Source organism: Ambystoma mexicanum, chromosome 4q (assembly GCF_040938575.1).
Source record: "Ambystoma mexicanum isolate Mex_15411 chromosome 4q, UKY_AmexF1_1, whole genome shotgun sequence".
NCBI lineage: Eukaryota > Metazoa > Chordata > Amphibia > Caudata > Ambystomatidae > Ambystoma > Ambystoma mexicanum.
The window spans coordinates 439,866,352-439,886,799 of NC_090928.1; the positions used below are offsets into that span (position 1 = coordinate 439,866,352).

A 20,448-nucleotide genomic window follows, 5' to 3' on the forward strand; every position below is an offset into this window, starting at 1 on the left:
CAACGCGATGCGTTTTTAAAATAAATGTCTTCCCTTAGGATCGCCGGCGTCATGACTCCGGACTCCGGGTAGAAGCAGGTAATGTTCTTCTGTTCACCTTTTCCCTTCTCTTCTTTCCTTTCAGGTGTTCCAGGATGGAGGCGGGCGTGGCTGGAGTCAGGATGCAGGAGCAGACACGGTGAGCGTCCAGCTGCTAGGTGCAGAACAACGCGAAGCGTGAGCTGCTGTCTGGGCGTGGCTTAAATAGCCCCCAAAGTAGTTCCAGGTACGTATTCTTCCCCGGCCACGCCCGAGTGGCAAAATAGTCCCACAGGTAAAATAGTCCCTTTCAGGCCTCAAAGAGGTCTGGATCTGGCAGCACGGTCTGCATCAGGTAAGTTCACATAAACACTCCCTTCATGAGCCAGGCGCCTATGGCGCCAGGACTGAGGTCCAAAATGAGCCTGGCGCCAAAGGCGCCAGGACAGTGTCCAAGGGGCCCCTACTAGGGGTTGCTGGCCTTTTCCCCGAACATGATGTCTGCTTCCGGGGACGCTGGTCCTGGACTGGTTCTCCGGGAGTAGGCTTCATGACAGTACATCGAGAGGAGCTGCAAGTCAAAGGAGCCACCGTAGGAGTACCAGAGGTGGAAAACAAGGTACTCGAGGTTCCAAGGCCGCTCGAGCAGTTGCCTCTTTGCCCTCAGGCAATACCGCAGCCGCTTCAGCTCAGTCATGAGGCCATGTTCCATGGTTCGCCGGTTGGGGGAAGGCTGTCGCAGTATCTTGTAGATTGGCGTGCCATTACTTCAGATGTGTGGGTTCTGGAGATCATAGCCCACAGCTACTGTCTTCCTTTCCGGCAGAGGCCTCATGACAATCCACCAGGGAATCCTCTTTGAAGAGTCCGGATCCGATCGTTGCGCAGGAAATAAAATCCCTGCTGGAGAAATGCACCATAGAACTGGTGCCTGTAGCAGAGAGGAACAAGGGATGGTATTCCCCTTATTTTTTGATTTCGAAGAAAGAAGGCGGATTGAGACCCATCATGGACTTGCCTGGTTTGAACAAGCTCCTCAGGAAGGACCAGTTCAAGATGGTTACTCTCTCTCTCAAGTCCTCCAGGCCCTTCAACTTCAGGACTGTTTGGTGTCTCTCGACCTCAAGGACGCTTACTTTCATGTGCCGATCCAACCCAAGCACAAGAAGTTTGCGGTTTGCGGCTCGCACTTTCAGTTTCGGGTCCTGTCGTTCGATTGACCTCCGCCCTGAGGGTTTTCACCAAGCTCATGGTGGTGGTGGCAGCGTATCTCAGGAAACGGGGGATTCACGTCTACCCCTACCTGGACGGTTGGTTGATCAGGGCACGCTCTCCCGAGCAAGTCCTGGATCATCTGTCAGTCACCACCCACTCCCTTCACAGGCTGGGCTTCTCCCTCAAGTTAAAGAAGTCCCACTTGACGCCAACCCAGCGGCTCCAGTACATCGGCGCAGTGCTCGACACATCCCTGGGGCAGCGTTTCCCTCCCTAGGTGAGGGCTCATCACATTCTGCAGATGGTGCACAAGTTTCAACATGCCCAGAGTCTCCCAGCATTCGAGTTCTTGAGGTTGCTCGGCCTCATGGCATCCTGCATTCTTCTGGTGCCAGAGGCTCGACTGCAGATGAGATCTCTGTAGTGGGCTCTCAAGATGCAGTGGCCACAGTCCTCCGGCAGGATGTCGGACCCTGCCCAGGACCTTCTGTGGTGGGCCGTCAAAGGCAATTTGATGAAGGGGGTTCCGTTTTGGCTACCCTGGCCGGAGGTGATGATCGTGACAAACTCATCCCTCACGGGATGGGGAGCTCATGCCAACGAGTTGATAGTCCGTGGTTGTTGGTCTCCGTCGGAGTCCCGACTCCATATCAATCTGTTGGAGCTGAGGGCCGTCCGGCTTGCCCTGAAGGTTTTTCTGCCGACTGTGCGAGGGAAGAATGTTCTGATTCTGACGGACAACACAGTGGCCATGCACTACCTCAACAAAAAGGGGGGGTGCAGGGTCACTTCCTCTGTGCAGGGAGGCGATGCAGCTCTGGTTCTGGGCCATCCAGCAGGAAATTCCGGTCCCGGCAGTTCATCTGGCCGGAGACGAAATCGAGACGGCGGACGCTCTGAGCAGACAGAGCGCGATCTCTCACGAGTGGGAGCTGGCTCAGGAGATTATCCTGGAGATCTTCGCCCATTGGGGGACCCCACAAGTGGATCTCTTCACCTCCAGTGTCAACCGGAAGTGCGAAAGGTTCTGCTTGTGAGGATTTCCTCCAAGAGGAGCCTTGGGGGACGCGTTTGTGGTGGAGTGGTCCTTCCCACTGCTGTATGCGTTTTACAGTCCCCGTCATCCTGCTAGTGCTGCGGAGGTTATGGAGGTTCGGTTCCCGGATGATCCTCATGCCCTCTGCCCTCCACGTCGTCTTCCCTACCGAGATGATCTGCTCTCACGGGAGGGGGTTCAGGTTCTCCATCCAGAGGTCAGATCCCTCAACCTTCACGCTTGGCTTCTGAAAGGTTGAGGTATAAGGATTGGGACCTTTCTAAAGACGTGATGGAGGTGTTGCTTTCGGCCAGACGGCCTGCAACAAAGTCCCTCTACTGTTGCCGTTGGAGAAAGTTCTGCGACTGATGCAGGGTTAAGAATGTTGATCCTTTTTCATGTGACATTCCTGTGGTTCTGTCTTTTTTGCTTTCTTTAGCCCACAAGGGCCTGCAAGTGGGTACTATTAAAGGTTATCTGGCGGCGCTGTCCATATTTAAGCACTCGTCTGAGGAGTGTTCTTATTTCAAAATTCCTTTAATTTCTCAGTTTCTGAAAAGGCTCACTAATGTGTTCCCACCGTCACGTTTCCAGGTGCCCGGTTGGGATTTGAACCTTGTTCTAAAATTCCTAATGGGTGCTCCATTTGAGCCTTTATATTCTTGTCCTTTGAGACTGTTAACCCTTAAAACTGTATTTTTAGTTGTGGTTACTTCCGCCCGCAGAGTCAGTGAGGTGCAGGCATTTTTTGTTAAGCCCCCCTTCACAGTGTTTCATATTCGTCCTTCCTTTCTTCCGAAAGTGGTGTCGGAATTTCATTTAAGCCAGAAGGTCATTCTTCTGGCATTTTATCCTCCTCCACATCCTGGTAATGAAGAGGAGAGGCTCCATAGGTTGGATCCTAGGAGAGCTAAGTTTCTACATTTCACGCATTTCCCGAGCCAGAGTGGACAATCAGCTCTTTATTGGATACGCTAGAAGGCGTTTGGGACAAGCTGTTACTAAGCAGACTTTGTCTAGATTAATTATCTTGGCAATTTCTGAATGTTACCGCTTGGCGGGTAAGGACCCTCCGGTAGGTTTACGGGCCCATTCTACTAGGGGTATGGCTGCCTCTACTGCCCTGCAGAGGGGTGTTCCTATTCGTAACATCTGTGAAGCAGCCACATGGGCTTCAGTCCATACTTTTGTAAGACACTATTCCCTAGATTTTATCAATGGGCAGGATCTGGCCTTTGGTAAGGCAGTGCTCTATTCTGCAATTTGATTGGGCATTCTAAATTTCTATATTCTAAATTCTTTTCCCTCCTCCATACGTTGGTACTGCTTTGGGAGTCTGTCATAGATATGGAATATGTCGGAAGACCCAATCCCCTCGAAGAACAAGTTACTTTCTTACCTGGAAACGTTCTTTCGATGGGATGGTCCGACGACGTATTCCATATCGCTCCCTCCCTACCTGCCCTGCTACAGAATTTCTTATGCGAATGCAGCTTACGTTTCCGCAAGGCTTTCTGTGGCAGAAGATTGGTGCCACAAGTTCTGGGAAAAAACTACAACTAAGGCTACAGGCGTCGTGCGTCCTACTTATAACATCCGGTGATATCGGCTCGACGGAGGCCCTCTAGGACAGCGTATCAACGTCATCGACGCAGGACGCAGACGCGGAAACTTTTCCGAAGCAGCACAGCTGTGGTGATTAACTGTCATAGATATTGAATACATGGTCGGACCGTCCCATCGAAAGAGCGTTACCAGGTAAGAAAGTAACTTGTTCTTCTATGGCATACCTTGACAATTCCTTTTTTAACTAACTTGGCTTGCTCAAGTTTTCCAAGCATCGTTTTTCTTTTTATTCTTCTCCTACAACAGCCTACAATAATGCGCGATAGTCAACTGTATCTTTGCCCATGACTTTTGCTTCCATTCCCACTTGCTTCCCAAGTGTGTCTGTACCTGCTCAAACAGTCCCCGAAGTAAACAGTGGTAAAATGCTGCCACTGTTTTCACCTCTGCTTGCGCGCTTCAAGAATTCAGTGCTTCTGAACATGAACAATCAGATCTTCATTTTTCATTTATATTTCTTCAAAAGGACTAGCTTTCCTTATATTTCACTATAATGTTCACATCTAATACTCTTAAAGTAAAACAAAAACATCCTGTGTGTGTTCTCATAGCAGTATTGAAGTCCTTCTTCTGGCTGCCTATGTGTGTTTTTAAATGCATTGTCTATAGTTCATTGATCGCCTATACTTCCAAAATATCATGTGTGCATGTGTGTGTATGCGTGCCTACTCATGTGAATGTATGTATGTGCATGCATGTGCACATACATGTCATTCTCCCTCTTCTTGCAAACATATCATAATAGAGATTCTATGTTTGATCATCTCTATTTTTCCCAATAAATCACTTCACCTTGTGTAATAATACCCCATGTTGTGCTCAATAACTGTGCCAAACCTGCCTCTCTTTGTCAATGCCAAGCCTTGTTATACCTTATTCATAAATACATTTTCATTTACACAACTCCTGCAAAACATCCAAATAATGCCCTCCTTATTCGTAGACGCCAGACCATCAGGGTGTGTGCTTTTACAAAAAATACTTTTTTAATCTAATGTTTTTCTCAATACAACTGTTTGTTTTAAATACATCATGCCCTTACTCGTTTTGTGTGTGTACTTAGCCTTAGTGCGCTTTGCGAGCACTTCCCCTCATTGCCCATTGCTTCCTCATTCTAAATAGAAATTTTTGCTTTTTTACATGCATTTCCAATGTTTGTCCAAAAGTCTTTTTGTCTCATTTATCCTTACTATTCCCCATAAATATTCACTGTGCTTAGTTCAATATCATCCACTAATACATTAACCTACTTCATACTGTAATTTGCACTCATAATTACATTTTTACTCTTTGCAACACTTTTCAATTTGTGTGATCCTGGACACAATTTGTTTCTTTTTCTTCTCCAAATGCCTCTATATTTCATAGATATAATGTATGGTAAGGAAAATATTGCTCCCCTTCTTGGCACCTATCCAATGTGCTCTAACGCTTTGTTGCACATGCCTAAAAATGCATGTATAACACCCCACAACTCTACATTTTATTGCAATGCATATCCCACGCCTTATCTCTGTCCCTAACTACCAGTATTCTCGCTAATGTGGTCACCCACAGCACTTCTTCTGTGCTTTAATTTTACAATCTGTTTTTGTTCCTCATAGCGCACTGAAAACCGCTTAATGACACATTCTTCCTCTTTCCTTTTCATCTATACAATTGGTCCATACTTGCTCCAGTATTTATGCTTTTTCTAAATGCCCCATCCCGCCTCAAAAAAAGACGGCCATTTGCCCCACATAAAATCAACAACTTGGGGGCGCTTCTTAGTGTGTGCTCAAAATTAAAGCATCCATTATTACCCCATTAAATGACCAGCCAACCCCCTAAAAATGACAATTGACTTGTTCAATCCTAACAATAACTCAACGGGGCCTCCCAGCTCTTGCATATAAAATAGCAGGGATAGCCTCAATACAAAAACAATATAGTAAACACAAGGTTCAACTATATCTAGTTCTTCTAACAGAAACGACCAATTTTTCAAAATACACATCTTGCTTGACTTAAATAACCAGGGGTTAAATTACCTCACAACATAGCACCTAAATCCAGTGCACCTCTCAGCGTCTGTTTTTAACAATCGTGCACTTAATGTCATAAAAGAAAATGCTATTTTTCAAAACTTGCTTATCTGTCAATTTACTCAGTGGGTATCAGCCAAATCAACCCATAATTAAGCGTCCCTACTACAGAACACATACATTACATATATGTATGGTGAAAACCCCCCAAAATAACAATTTAGTTTAAGGAGTTTGGGTTCAATTCAACATTTTCATACAAGTCAGGGACAGCCAGGCACAAAATTTTTTTTTTTCTTTTTCAAAACTACACAACCAAATCGCTAAACATTTTCTGTGTGTGTGTGTGTGTGTGTGTGTGTGTGTGTGTATATATATATCCTACTGATTTTAATCATATTTCCATAAGTCTTCATTCATTTTTCTGTTTAATCACTTGACACATTACACAAATTGTTTTCTATGCCTGCCAACAATTAGAACAGCTGTGAGCTAAGTATATATAAAGAGCAGCACACTGCTCTTTATATATACTTAGCTCACAGCTGTTCTAATTCGCAAGACTTATAACAGTTTTCAACTTCAAAACAACTTCTATTTTTCCCTTTAATTATAAATTATTCTCCTGACTCTGCCAACTTGTTACCTTTCAGACTTGCGCAAAAGCTTTTAACTATTCTCAACGCGGTTTTGACCATACGTCTTCATTGTGCACTTGCAGCGCTTTCTTTCTGCCAACTGCGTAGCACATCCAAAAATAGTAATCTCTCTGTGAGAATTTATTTTAACACATGTAATATATGGCATTTGTTTTCTCTTTGGCTGGAGGGAGGGAATCTGATGTCGGATTTGTGTTTCAATTAAAAATATATATATTTTCCTACTGCGTAGCTGCCTGTCTGGGGCAAGATTAATTTCGAGGGGATTGTGTCCTCTGACGTATTCCACATCTTTGACAGTAATCACCACAGCTGTGCTGCCCCGGAAATTTTTTCAGTGTAGGCGTCCTATGTCGATGACGATAAGCTGTCCTTGAGGGCCTCCGTCGAGGGTCGACGTCACATCTAGGATGCACAGCGCCCGTAGCCTCAGTTCTGATTTTTCCACAAACGTGTTTGCCTCGGAATCTCTGCGTGCTCGATTCTTCTGCTTCGTTTGTGCAAGTTAAGAATATGTCTTCGTCGTCTTCTACCCGAAGTCGGGCTTCAAAAAGTGTCGGGGCTGCGGTACTAAAATGTCCATTACGGACCCGCACAACGTCTGTCTCTGGTGCCTTGGTGAGAGCCAATCCACGGACGACTGCGATGACTGCCAGTCCCTGACCTCGAAGGCCTTATGGGAGCAGGAGAAGATATTGTCGGTAGGTAAAGTTTCTAAACCCCGTAAGTCGAAATCTGCTGGGCTTTCGACCAATGATTCGTGTGGTGACTCAACGCGTCAGCATAAGTCCAGGGGGTCTCGGTCTCGGAGTGGGTCCTGCCATTCCTCTGCCTCTTCTAGGCACTCTAGGAAGCACTGTCACCGGTCGCCTTCCCCGTCTTTGCCAGACGGCGGGTGGCTTGTACCAACAAGGATTCATCACCAGCGGAATGGGACGCGTTCCGCAAGGAGATGATGGCGATTTTCGAATCGCCCCTGTCCGCGCCTTCGAGAGAAGCTGGCAGGGAACGAGCTAGAGCCGCCGCTCGCACGCCTTCAGGCTCGGGCAGTCGGGGTGATCATCGGGAGCCGTCGAGGTCCCGATCAGACAAGGTTGATCACCATGACCGTGCCCGGTCCAGGTCCCGGTTCTCGACGCCCTCGCGACCGTTGCAGCCCATGAGGCCTTCGAAGAATGCATCGACGCCATCACCGCTGAGGCCGTCTAAGGACACGCTCGGGGCTCCGGCCTCTAAGCCGTTGTCAAAGTCGTTGACGCCCATTCCATCGGCGCCCTCGACTCCTTTTGAGGAGGATTTACCGGAGGTGCCCTGGAGCGCCATGGAAACTCTGAGGAAGGCCCTCAGTAAATCAGTGCGGCCTGTGTTTGAGTCTTTTTCTGTACCCTCATCCAGAGATTTATTCCAGCCTTTGGATTACATCTCAGAGGTGGAAGAAGTGTCAGATGAGGAGGGGGTTGTACCTGCTGGGGTTCCTGACGACCTGTTGTCTGGTCACAGCCAGATGGAAGACCTACGTCCGTCCTTACATGACGCCAGCGGTCTGGACACCTCTACGGAGGTTGAGTTTGGCAGGCCTGAGCCTGGTACACATGCTGAGTCCTCTCACAGGCGTCTCATGTCAAGGGTGACCGAGTACTTGGGGTGGTCTGCTCCACCTGTGGATTTTCTGCAGGATGGCCTGACAGATATATTGGACCAAGGTCCACCCACTGACCCGGTGCTGCCATTTCATATGGCCTTACAAAGAAGGGTGACGGCGGCTTGGACTGCTCCGGAGAGTCTCCCGGCAGTGAATAAGTAGCTACCGAAAAAATACCGTCCAGCCAGTGGCGGCCCCTGCTACTTGTCTACGCACCCATACTCCGGAGAGTTTGGTGGTGCAGGCGGCTATGGCCCAGGTAAAGCAGGCTGCGTACCCTACCATCCCTCCGGATAGGGACGACAAGCGCTTTGATGGTTGGGCGAAGAAAGTATTTTCATCTGGGGGTATGGCTTTAAAGGCAGCCAACTCCGTTTGTGCCTTAGCAAGATTCACATGCACTCTGTGGAATTGTGTATCTATGGCGGCTGAACATATTCCCCAAGTGGAGGAACAGGGTGGTTTTCTGGCCCTCGTGCAGGATGGCAAGGATGCCATTTGTGAAACCGTTCAGTCGGGTCTGGACGTGGCAGACTGTGTCAGCCGGTCCATGGCGGCAAGCACCGTGATGCGCAGGTTTACGTGGTTACGGAAGTCGGGGTTTGCTCCTGATGTGCAGTCCTGGCTTCTCAACATGCCCTTTGATGGTGTCCATCTTTTTGGCAGCAAGGCTGACGAGAGCCTTGAGAGGTTGCAGACCTCCAAAGCTGCAGCAAAGTCGTTGAGCGCTGCAGTACGTCAACCTCCGCCTTTTCGTCCTAAGGGACAGTAATGGAGGGGAGGTTCCTTTTGATACACAGGGATGTCATTTAGGGGTCGCCAGAGGTCGCAACTGCGACCTCGGAGGTCTCTCTTGCTACCTCAGTGGTCTCCCTTGCGACCTCTAAAAAAAAAAAAAAAAAAAAGAAAGAAAGAAAGAAAAATGTTTTTCTTTTTTCAATTTTTTTGATACAAGATCCTGGGCTGTAGCCAGCATCATGTGACTCTTTACTTCGGGAGTGGCTGGCTTTCTTGTTCAGGTCCCTTAAAAAAAATAATAAAAAAAAAATAACAGGGGGCGCCACAGGTGTAACACATTGAGCAGTGACCCTAAATAAGAAAGAATAGGAATACCAAATAATGCGTTTTTCTGGAATTCTACACAATAATTGCTTGACTCATTAAAGGTTTATTTCAGGTACACTTCAGGTGAGTCACTGATTTAGTCTGTTCTTAAATACCTTAACTCTCATCCTTCTGAGGTCGATAAATGAGTACGAACACAGGTTGGGTGATATTGGGTGCATATTTTTTCTATATAAAGCGCTTAACCGTAAGTGCTATATAATAACACATCATTAGGTCATGGACGTCTGCTTGCGTTCACAGTAATTTGGTAACATGGGGCTATACACACTGATCTTAACGATACATATGGCGATCCATTCCTGTATGAAATGTACATCACATTATAGTGATATTGTAACCATATTTTTCATAGTGTACAATGCTTTGTGATGCCACTTCCTGTTTTGTCAACGGGTGAAAGGACGTGTTCCATCGCTTCCCGCGATATCACTTCGGGTGGGGTCAAATGACATCACTTCCTGTGATGTCATCAAGGGGTCAAGGGTTGTGGCGATGTCACTTCCGCTACCCCAGGCATTTTGGTGAAATGACGTCCCTGTCGATACAACTCTTCCTTTGGTAGATCGAGGGGAGCTGCTAGTCAAAGGGGCCAAAGTAGGAGTACTAGAGGTGGAAAATAAGGTACTCGAGGTGCCAAAGCGGCCCAGGCAGTTGCCTCTTTGCCCTCAGTCACTGCTGCAGCCGCTTCTGCTCAGTCATGAGGCCATGTCCCATGGTTCGCCGGTTGGGGGAAGGGTGGCGCAGCATCTTGTAGAATGGAGTGTCATTACTTCAGATGTGTGGGTTCTGGAGATCATTGCCCACGGCTAATGTCTTCCTTTCCGGCAGAGGCCTCACGACAATCCACCGGGGAAGCTCTCTTTGAAGAATCCGGATCCGCTCCTTGCGTAGGAAATCAAATCCCTGCTGGAGAAAGGCGCCATAGAACTGGTGCCTGTAGCAGACAGGAACAAGGGATGGTATTCCCCATATTTTTTGATCCTGAAAAAAGACGGGCGATTGAGACCCATCATGGACTTGCGTGGTTTGAACAAGCTCCTCAGGAAGGACAAGTTGAAGATGGTTACTCTCTCTCAAGTCCTCCAGGCCCTTCAACTTCAGGACTGGTTGGTGTCTCTCGACCTCAAGGATGCTTACTTTCATGTGCCGATTCATCCCAAGCACAGGAAGTACCTGAGGTTCGCGGTTGGTGACTCGCATTTTCGGTTTCGGGTCCTGCAGTTCGGATTGACCTCCGCCCGAGGGTCTTCACCAAGCTAATGGTGGTGGTGGCAGCGTATCTCGGGAAAGGAGGATTCACATCTACCCCTACCTGAACGATTGGTTGATCAGGGTGCGCTCTCCAGAGCAAGTCCTGGATCATCTGTCCGTCACCTGTCACTCCCTTCACAAGCTGGGCTTCTCCCTCAACTTAAAGAAGTCCCACTTGACACCTACCCAGCGGCTCCAGTACATCGGAGCAGTGCTCGACACATCCCTGGGACAGTGTTCGCCTCCCCAGGTGAGGGCTCATCCCATTCTTCAGATGGTGAATAAGTTTCAACATGCCCAGAGTCTCCCGGTGTTTGAGTTCTTGAGGTTGCTCGGCCTCATGGCATCCTGTGTTCTATTGGTGCCAGAGGCCAGGCTGCGAATGAGATCTCTGCAGGGGGCTCTCAAGATGCAGTGGTCGCATCCTCCGGCAGGATGTCGGATCCCGTTCAGGTGCCGCCCTCGGTTGCCCAGGATCTTCTGTGGTGGGCCGACAAAGGCAATCTGATGAATGGAGCACCATTTTGGCTACTTTGGCCGGAGGTGACGATCGTGACGGACGCATCCCTCATGGGATGGGGTTCTCATGCCAACGAGTTGACAATCAGCGGTCGTTGGTCTCCGTCGGAGTCCAGACTCCACATCAATCTTTTAGAGCTGAGGGCCGTCAGGCTAGCCCTGAAGGCTTTTCTGCCATCTGTACGGGGGAAGAATGTCCTGATTATGACGGACAATACAGTGGCCATGCACTACCTAAACAAAAAAGGGGGGGGCAGGGTCTCTCCCACTGTGTAGAAAGGCGATGCAGCTCTGGTTCTGGGCCATCCAGCAGGAAATTTCGATCGCTGAAGTTCATCTGGCCGAGCAACGAAAACTGAGCAGGCAGAGCACAGTCTCATGAGCTGGCTCAGGAAGTTCTCTTGGAGATCTTCACCCTTTGGGGGACACCCCAAGTGGATCTCTTCGCCATCAGTGTCAACCAGAAGTGCGAAAGATTCTGCTTGCAGGAATTTCCTCTAAGAGGAGCCTTAGGGGACACGTTCGTAGTGGAGTGGTCCTTCCCACTGCTCAACGCGTTTCCTCCAGTCCCTGTCATTCCGCAAGTGTTGGGTAGATTACGGAGGTTCGGTTCCCGAATGATCCTCATTGCTCCGGCATGGGCCAGGAGAGCGTGATACCCGGACCTTCTCGACATGTCTATCTGCCCTCCACGCCGTCTTCCCTATCGAGACGATCTGCTCTCACAGGAGGGGGGTCGGGTTCTCCATCCAGAGGTCAAATCTCTCAATCTTCATGCTTGGTATCTGAAAGGTTGAGGTACAAGGATTCGGACCTCCCTGAAGACGTGATGGAGGTGTTGCTTTCGGCCAGAAGGCCAGCAACAAAATCTCTGTACCGTTGCTGTTGGAGAAAGTTATGCGACTGGTGCAGGGTTCAGAATGTGGATCCTTTTCAGTGTTCGATTCCTGTGGTTCTGTCTTTTTTGTTTTCTTTAGCCTACAAGGGCCTGCAAATGGGTATCATTAAGGGTTACCTGGCGACGCTTTCCATATTTAAGCGCTTGTCTGAGGAATGTTCTTATTTTAAGATTCCTTTGATTTCTCAGCTTCTAAAAGGGCTAACTAAAGTGTTTTCACCGTCACCTTTCCAGGTCCCGGGATGGGATTTGAAATTGGTTCTAAAATTCTTAATGGGTGCTCTGTTTGAGCCCTTACATTCTTGTCCTTTGAGTCTGTTCACCTTTAAGGCTGTATTTTTAGTTGCGGTTACTTCCACTCGCAGAGTGAGTGAGTTGCAGGCAATTTCCACCAAGCCACCCTTCACAGTGTTCCATAAGGACAGGGTTGTCCTTAGGGTTTTGTCCTTCTTTTCTTCCGAAGGTTGTGTTGTAATTTCATTTGAGCCAGAAGGTAATTCTTCCGGCGTTCTATCCTCCTCTGCATCCTGGTAAGGAAGAGGAGTGGCTGCATAGGCTGGATCCTAGGAGAGCTTTGAGCTTCTATCTTTCACGGATGTCCCGGGTCAGAGTGGACGATCAGCTATTTGTGGGATACGCTGGAAGGCGTTTAGGTCAAGCTGTTTCTAAGCAGACCATGTCCAGATGGATCATTTTGACAATCTCTGAATGCTACCGTTTGGCGGAAAAGGACCCTCCAGTAGGCTTACGGCCTCATTCCACTAGGGGTATGGCTGCCTCCACTGCTCTGCAGAGGGGTGTTCCCATTCGTAATATTTGTGAAGCAGCCACATGGGCCTCTGTCCATACTTTTGTAAAACACTATTCCCTGGACTCCATCCATGGGCAAGATTTAGCCTTTGGTAAGGGGTCCTCTATACTGCAATTTGATTGGGCCTTCTAAAATTCTAAATTCTTTTTCCCACCTCCATACGTTGGTGCTTCTTTGGGAGTCTGTCATAGATGTGGAATACGTTGGAGGACACAATCCCCTCGAAGAACAAGTTACTTTCTTACCTGGTAACATTCTTTCGATGGGATGGTCCGACAACGTATTCCACATCGCACCCTCCCAGCCGGCCTCTCTAGAGAATTACTTATGCGATTGCAGCTTACGTTTCCGCAAGGCTTTCTGCAGTCATACTGGCAGGAGATTGGTGCCAAACGTTCTGGGAAAAAGCTACAACTGAGGCTACGGGCGCTGTGCGTCCTAGATATAACATCCGGTGATGTCGACCCTCGACGGAGGCCCTCGAGGACAGCGTATCGACGTCATCGACGCAGGATGCCTACGCCGAAAATGTTTCCCAGGCACCACAGCTGTGGTGATTACTGTCATAGATGTGGAATACGTCGGAGGAACATCCCATCAAAAGAACGTTACCAGGTAAGAAAGTAACTTGTTTTTCTCTCCCATCTCATGCCTTGTGAGCTCTTCGTTTACATCAAACACTATGCAGATTTTTATCGTTCGAAGCTTCTTGTCTCACTAAGAATGTCAACTATGCATGTGTGTAAAAATGTATCCTATAGCTACCAATGCCCGCCTGCTGCAGGGCTGCAAAATAGCCACACCTTTTGACTATTTTATTATTGTGTCTGTTTTTTTCCATTACATTTTAAACAATGCACATGAGCGCGCTCCTCAATGGTTTACTCATCCCTGCCTATTTTTGAATTGGTGCCAATCACCTTTTTTAAATCCTTTATTTTCTTGACCTTTCCCCATTTTTTTGTTATACCTCATTTGTTGCTTTTCGACGCATTTAATTCCAAAGCAAACACATAACAGACTAGTCGACTTCCACGTTTATCTCCTCAGCGCTCCTCAGTGCTATTACTTGCCCCTAAACTACCCCGATAGGAGTTTGAATTGTTTCCTCTCACAGATCTATCTATGTGCAGCCTAGTTTACCCACTTGGGTTTTGAGGCAACTCCTTCTATAGGCGCTCCTTGAGCGTAGGACTCTGGGCTTACAGACGTTCCTCGTCTTGACGCTCTTCGACATATATCTTTAAACGGCACTTCTTATCATATATTCTAAACAGCCCCCGTTACCTTTATACACTGCCCCGTTGCCTTTCCTAACCTATCACAATTATACATTATACATGTTATTTCCTCCCTCCTTACCTCAGCCCCCATAATACATACCGTAATCCACAAATGTAAAGTGCGCCATCCATCATTCATGCTGACAGTCATGGGGGAGACCTCTTCTGGTAAGATGGGGGCACATTGTAGATTGATTTACTTACCCTGCCACACTTCCCAGGCATCTTCCCATCTCTGCCAGCATAGATCTGGGTTCTTTCATCCCTAGAAGAAAGATCTCCAGGGTCCCATTTGTGGTCGCCAAGTGAACAGGATGACCCTCTGCCCACCTTGGACTTTGACACCTGTGGACTCAGGCATTTTGGAGACGGGATAAGCAGGGAGATGGACTCCCAGGTAGTTGCTTCAAAAGTCATCTTTAATGCATGTTTCACAAGACACTAGAAACAACAACACTGAGCTCCTAAAATCATAGTGCTTTTATACATTTCTGAGGCTGATGCAACACTTCCTATGATTTCACAGTACATACTGATTGGTCCCTTCAAGCAAAAGCAAACCCCTACTTGTCTGTGATTTGTTGGCTTTACCGTCACTCACCAAGCCCATATGACTTTATTTTGGCAAGCATTATTTGACTGATACATAGGCTAATTAAACTTGTGTGAGATCCTGCCTGCCCTCATTAGAACTCCTTAGATGTCTGACAAAAAGCAGCCCCATATCTGATTGCAGAGACCTGCCAACTTCACTTGGCAGGCTATACTGTGAAAAGCCCTCATGAGCTCATTATATTTGTTGCTAGTTAAGCAGCTGCTTGCTCTAATTGGTAGTCTTCCTAGGCTTTTAGCCGATCTGTAATCCATCACAGTCAGCCTTTCCTGCCAAGAAATTCTAAATATATCCCACCACACATACTTGTCTACAGTGAACTGCTGCCAAATATTCCAGGTCAGAATGATTCAGCTATTTTAACACCTGCTTGCAAGCCACCATTTTATATTCGGCATCATCTTAAAATTCATCTGAACTTCCTTAGCCTAGAGACTCTGCCGTGCTACCAAATGGCAAACCAAGTTACTTTTGAGTATAACTTATTTTCTGTCCAGTTCTCAAACTTCATTTCTGATATTCATGATGTACTTGTAATACCTGAGACACCTTCCACTGCTTGGGGCATTCTGACCCCAAAAAATATGTCTCCCTATATGTACCGTTTGGGCCTCATTACGAGTCTGGCGGTAACCGAGGCGGTAAAACCGCCTGGTTACCGCCAGACTCGTATTACCATTCCGTCTCTGTGATTCCCAGAATTACCGGGGCATTACAACCCCGGTGCCCCGGCAATTCCGGAGGCGGAATGGTGTTAATCCCCATTCCCATTGAGTCCCATAGGACTCGATGGGAACGGGGATCATGGAAACACTGGCACCATCTCGTGGTGGTGCCGGTGTTTCCTCGTCCGCCTGCAGGCGGGCAGTGTTAAACCCGCCAGGTCAGACCTGGTGGGTTTGACGCCTCCGCCTGCAGGAGTTGTGATCATCCGGCATGGAAACAACAGTGGCGGCGGGTTTACCGCCACCGTTGTTTCCATACCGGGTTGGTTGTAATGAGGCCCTTTGTCTTCAGAAAGCACTATATATTCTGATTTTTGCAAACTGAGCCATTGATCAGCCTGGCATGTTGCCCGTGTTCAGTTTGAGGGGGTGGGGGGAAGGGTTAGGACCTGCTTTACACTGTCATTGACAGGGATTTGGCTAGGAGGCATTGTCTTACCCCCTTGGATCCGGCCTTCTTGTCCACTCATGCTCGCCTGAGAGCTTAGTGGTACAGGCCGTTACTGTGAACCTGTAGTCATCACCTTTATTTCTCTCCCCTTGACAGGGAGAGTAAGATTATGGATGGCTAGGGAAAAGATGATTTGTGTTGGGCAGCCTCACCCTTTGCGCAGTTAATGCGGAGCTCTAATGGACATTCGGCTTCCTTTATGCATCCCTGCTGTTCGCTGCTGTTCCGCTGGTTCTAATTAATATAGATCCTGTTCAGAATCATGTTGACCCTGATAACTCTGGACTGACCCTGGAAGACGTGTTATCCGGAGTTGCTGGACATGTCCACCTGCCCTCCTTGGCACCTTCTGAGGAGAGTTAACTTGCTCTCCTAATCAGAGCGTCTGGAACCTCAGCTGCCGGAACCTTCATGCTTGGCTACTGAGAGGCTGAGATACAAGGCATGGGACTTGTTGGACTCTGTCCTTGATGTGCTCCTCTCTGCTTGGTGATCCACAACTAAGTCTGTTTATGCCTGCAGGCAGCTTACATTTTCGGCTTGGTGCCAGGAGAGGTATTTGGGCGCCTTATCCTGTCAGTTTATCTCCAGGTTTGGATTTATTGCTGTCCTTAACCCAAGTGAGCCTGCAGATTGGCACTGTTAAAGGCTACTACTGCACTGCCATTCTGGTTTTTTAAGAGGTTACTGGAGCAGGTTTTGTTCTTCAAAATCCCCACTGTTCTGAAGTTCTTGCATGGTTTGTGTAACCAGTTTTCCTCCATGCTAGTTTGTGGTTCTAGTGTGGGATTTAAATTTGGTTTTGAAATTCCTTATGTGCGCTCAGTTTGAGCCCCTCCATTCCTGTTCTATTATGATGTTCACCCCAAGTCGATTTTTCAGATTCCCATCACTTCCACGAGACAGGTGAGTGAGCACCAGGCATTCAGTCAAACCTCCCAATTTGTGTTTCTCCATAGAAACTGACATTGAGTAAGACCCTCTTGTCTTCCAAAAGTGGTCTCTGATTTTCATCCCTCTCAAAAGATCGATCTTCCTGTGTTTTTTCCTCCACCTTATATTTCCAAGGCAGTGTAACGATTCCAACGCTGGTACTGGTGCAGCCCCCCAGCTATTACGTCTCTCGGATGAGAGTGGCCAGGAAACATGACTAGCTTTTCGTTGGTTATGCTGAGGCTCGTGCTGGCAGGGCTGTGACCAAACAGACCCTATCAATGTGGATCATTCTCTGCATCTTGGAATGCTATGATCTGCCTGGATAGGATGTGCCTGAGGGTCTCGGAGCCCATTCCACAAGCTAACAATATGGGCATATCGGCACATGTTTGCTAAAGTGTTTGGATTCCCTTTCATGCCAGGACACCTGTTTTGGTAGGGCGGTCTTCCAGAATTGTTTGGTCTAGGTGATGTCCTTGCTCCCCTCCATCCTACAGATCTTCTTGTTGCTTTGGGAGTCTATTTATAGGTAAGGAATCCGTGGTAGGAAGTAATCTATAAGACAAAGAAATTACTTGCTGCTCTCTAATGTTCTTTCTGATAATGTTCCTTCCACGGATTCCTCTTCGCCCTCCCTATCTGCCCCTCTTGTTGGATAGCTAGTACACCAACAGTTCTGCGGGCCCTCAGCATCCGGGTGCAAGGAGAAAAGAGCGGAACTGAGGTTATTGGGTGTGGCGCCTCAATATTTACTGGCCCTGACGTCCTGTCCTGCGCGCAGAGCCGTTGGTTGGAGCTGACACGGAGCCATGCTGTGCCCCCTGGTGGCTGAAAAGTTTCTGAAGAACAGCTGTCATGCGACTAGGATATCGTAGATGAGGAATTTGTGCGATGAACATCCATCAGAGAGGACATTACTGCGAAGTAAGTAATTTGTTTATTCTTGATTGAATTCTAGATAGGGTGAAAAGCCCAGAGACTCATGCTGGTGACTATATTGGATCCATGCTTAGGGTGAGAAGCTCTTTTCTAATCCAGAGACTATGCAGCGGTGGTCAGAATCCAGACAAAAATATGTTATGGGTAAAAGGCCCCTAGGATGTTTTTGTGTTCAGATTAGGTTCTTTTCCTTTTTAGTGGTAAGGAACAGGCTAACAGAGGGTTATAGTCTTCTGGCATACTTTATTTTGTATGAAATCTTGACGTGCACCCAGTTAAACTCTTTCCTTTCTTTTAGTTTATGGATCAGAAGCGTAGGGTTAGTATGGGGTTTTGGCACTTGAATAAAACAAACACCTTACAAACCACAATGAGTTGTCTGTCTCCTCATTCTGACTTGCCATGCCTTGTAATAATGAGGACCTCGATGCCTGAAGAGCCAAGGGTACAGTGCATGTCACACTAGGAATAGTATTACAGACAGACCCTGCCGACGTCCCTTTTTCGAAATTCAGGAAAAAAAAACATGCAATACTCTACACCAACCACTAGGTGTCGCCTTATGCAAATCATGTGAAGCTAAGCAGATAAAAGCATCAGAAAGACCATTACAGGTATGTAATATTTGTCACATGTTTAGTATCCCAGTAGGGTGTGTTCTTTTGTGGCTACTGTTGGGAATAGTTGTTCCTCCCTCCTGAAGTTAAACTGGACTTCTCCACTACGCTTGCCATAAGAGTGTGGTCTTTCATTTTGGGTGACAGTGTTCCAAAAATGTCCCTACAAATGGTTAATGTATTTCAAGTACTTGTGGACATTTAGGTAGACATGAAGTTGTTCCTGTATTTTGTTGTAAAAAAAACTGATTAAAAGATTTGTATACCCTTCATTCTTTTAGTCTGTGTATAGAACTATGGGTTTTACAACACTACATTTTACCTGATTGAACTGTTTTGTTTTTGCATATTTAAACACATTGTAAAAATGTTGACATGTTGGTACGCATCATTGGAACCAGCATATGCTTTAAGAAATCATTAAACTTTTGTGTTTACCTTTTTATTTCATTTTGTAGTTGAAACATTGTAGCCGGTACATACACGACTTGTTCCCTTCTTTGATCAAGAACCTGGACCCAGTACCCCTGCGTCATCTTCTAAACCTTGTTTCAGGTCTTCACCCAAGTGCTCATACTGAACAGGTAATGCAGGTTCTTATCCAGTTGTTCTTCCCCAGTGATGGTTGGTGAATGTTTCGAGAAGAAACTTGTTAATATTTTTGGTGAATTATGATGAGTACATTTTCAAAGTATTTAAGGTGGTTTCCACCCCATGAAAATTGTTTTAGATAATGGTTTGAAGTGGTATATTTTACAACCAGCATTTCAGAAAAACTGGGTTTAAAAAGCCAATCAATGAACAAGTTAACAATTGTTTATTTCGTAGACTGAGTGGAAACTTTTAATAGATGCTATGTCACCAACAGTAGCAGCAGCATATTGCAACCTGTTTTCCATCGGGCTGTGTCCAAAGCAAAGTCATGAAACCCTTACTCCAGGATATGTGGCAGCTAGTCACTGGACTTCAGCTTGTTCTGCAAGACGCCTGTTCCTGTATTTTCAGCCATCTTTCATTAACGGAAGCCATGCAGAACCTGCCCCTTAGTTCTTCCATAGAAGATCACCTGCTGCTGCCTGACTGTTGACTCCCATTGCAATCCATCTTCTTTGTTGGCTCGAGGTGTCCTGAGGTCACCTGCACCACAGAAGTCTTCATCTTTTCTTCCCAGGGGTGTTTAGCTGGAGGGTGCCGGGAACCAAGATTCCCAAAGAGTCCTCTGCACCTGCGATCCCAAGGCCTCCCTTGACCGGACCAAGCACAGAAGACTATGTCCCCAACAGATTCTGTAATCTCAGGAGTGGTCTCTGGAGCAATCGGTTCAGGGGCAGGGGGGTAAGTTAACATACTGGTTTAATTGACCCCTGTCCTCCTTAGGGTTACATGAGCATACATTCCTGTTGCTACCTCTCTGTTTACTGACTTAGGTTGGTGGTAACCTGGTCAAGGATCCCGTCCTAGGCCTAGTGTAGTGGGATTGAGAGAGTGAGTTACATGAACTTTCCTTCACTTTTTGAACTTTGAATCACAACCACTGACATTGTCAAATCACAGTAAACCTACCTGAAAAGTATAACTTTGGAACTGGGGACTTTAGGACAAGGAACCAGACCCTCTTAGGACTGGACTTACTAGGTGCTAGGGAACTGTTTTATGCTTGCTCTAAAGTGTTTCTAATGAACTTTATGCATCAGAGTTTAACTGTTTTACACTGGTTATTGAATCAATTGCTTTCTATCTTCCCCTAAGGGTGAATGTATATTTCAAATTGATTGTGTCCTCCCACGTATTCTTCATTTTAGATATTCGTATCTTCTAGCTTTGCTGCTTCAGAAAAATGTTCCACCAGAGGGGCGCTGTGCTCGAGGTCGCAGCATCGATGTCCCTTGAGGGCTGCCGTCGAGCGTCAACGTCATCTGCAGTATAAAGGGCTCAAGCTGCGCCTGTTGGCTTCAGTTCCGTTTTTTTGATAGCTCTGCTTCGTATCACGAAAACAGCGCTTCAGTTTTCTTCGAAATGCCTTCCTTGTCAAATCCTCCCATGCCCAAAACTGCCTT

General features: G+C 47.1%; 1 protein-coding gene across 1 annotated transcript in view; it reads left to right on the forward strand.

The window, feature by feature from the left end:
• The window catches only part of USP34 (ubiquitin specific peptidase 34), a 3,618,222-nt gene that overhangs the window by 632,679 nt on the left and 2,965,095 nt on the right, over positions 1-20,448 (forward strand). Inside the window, exon 11 of the mRNA XM_069608012.1 lies at positions 18,850-18,975. Within this exon, the coding sequence (XP_069464113.1) occupies positions 18,850-18,975 (126 nt within the window). The remainder of the gene's footprint in view (positions 1-18,849; positions 18,976-20,448) is intronic.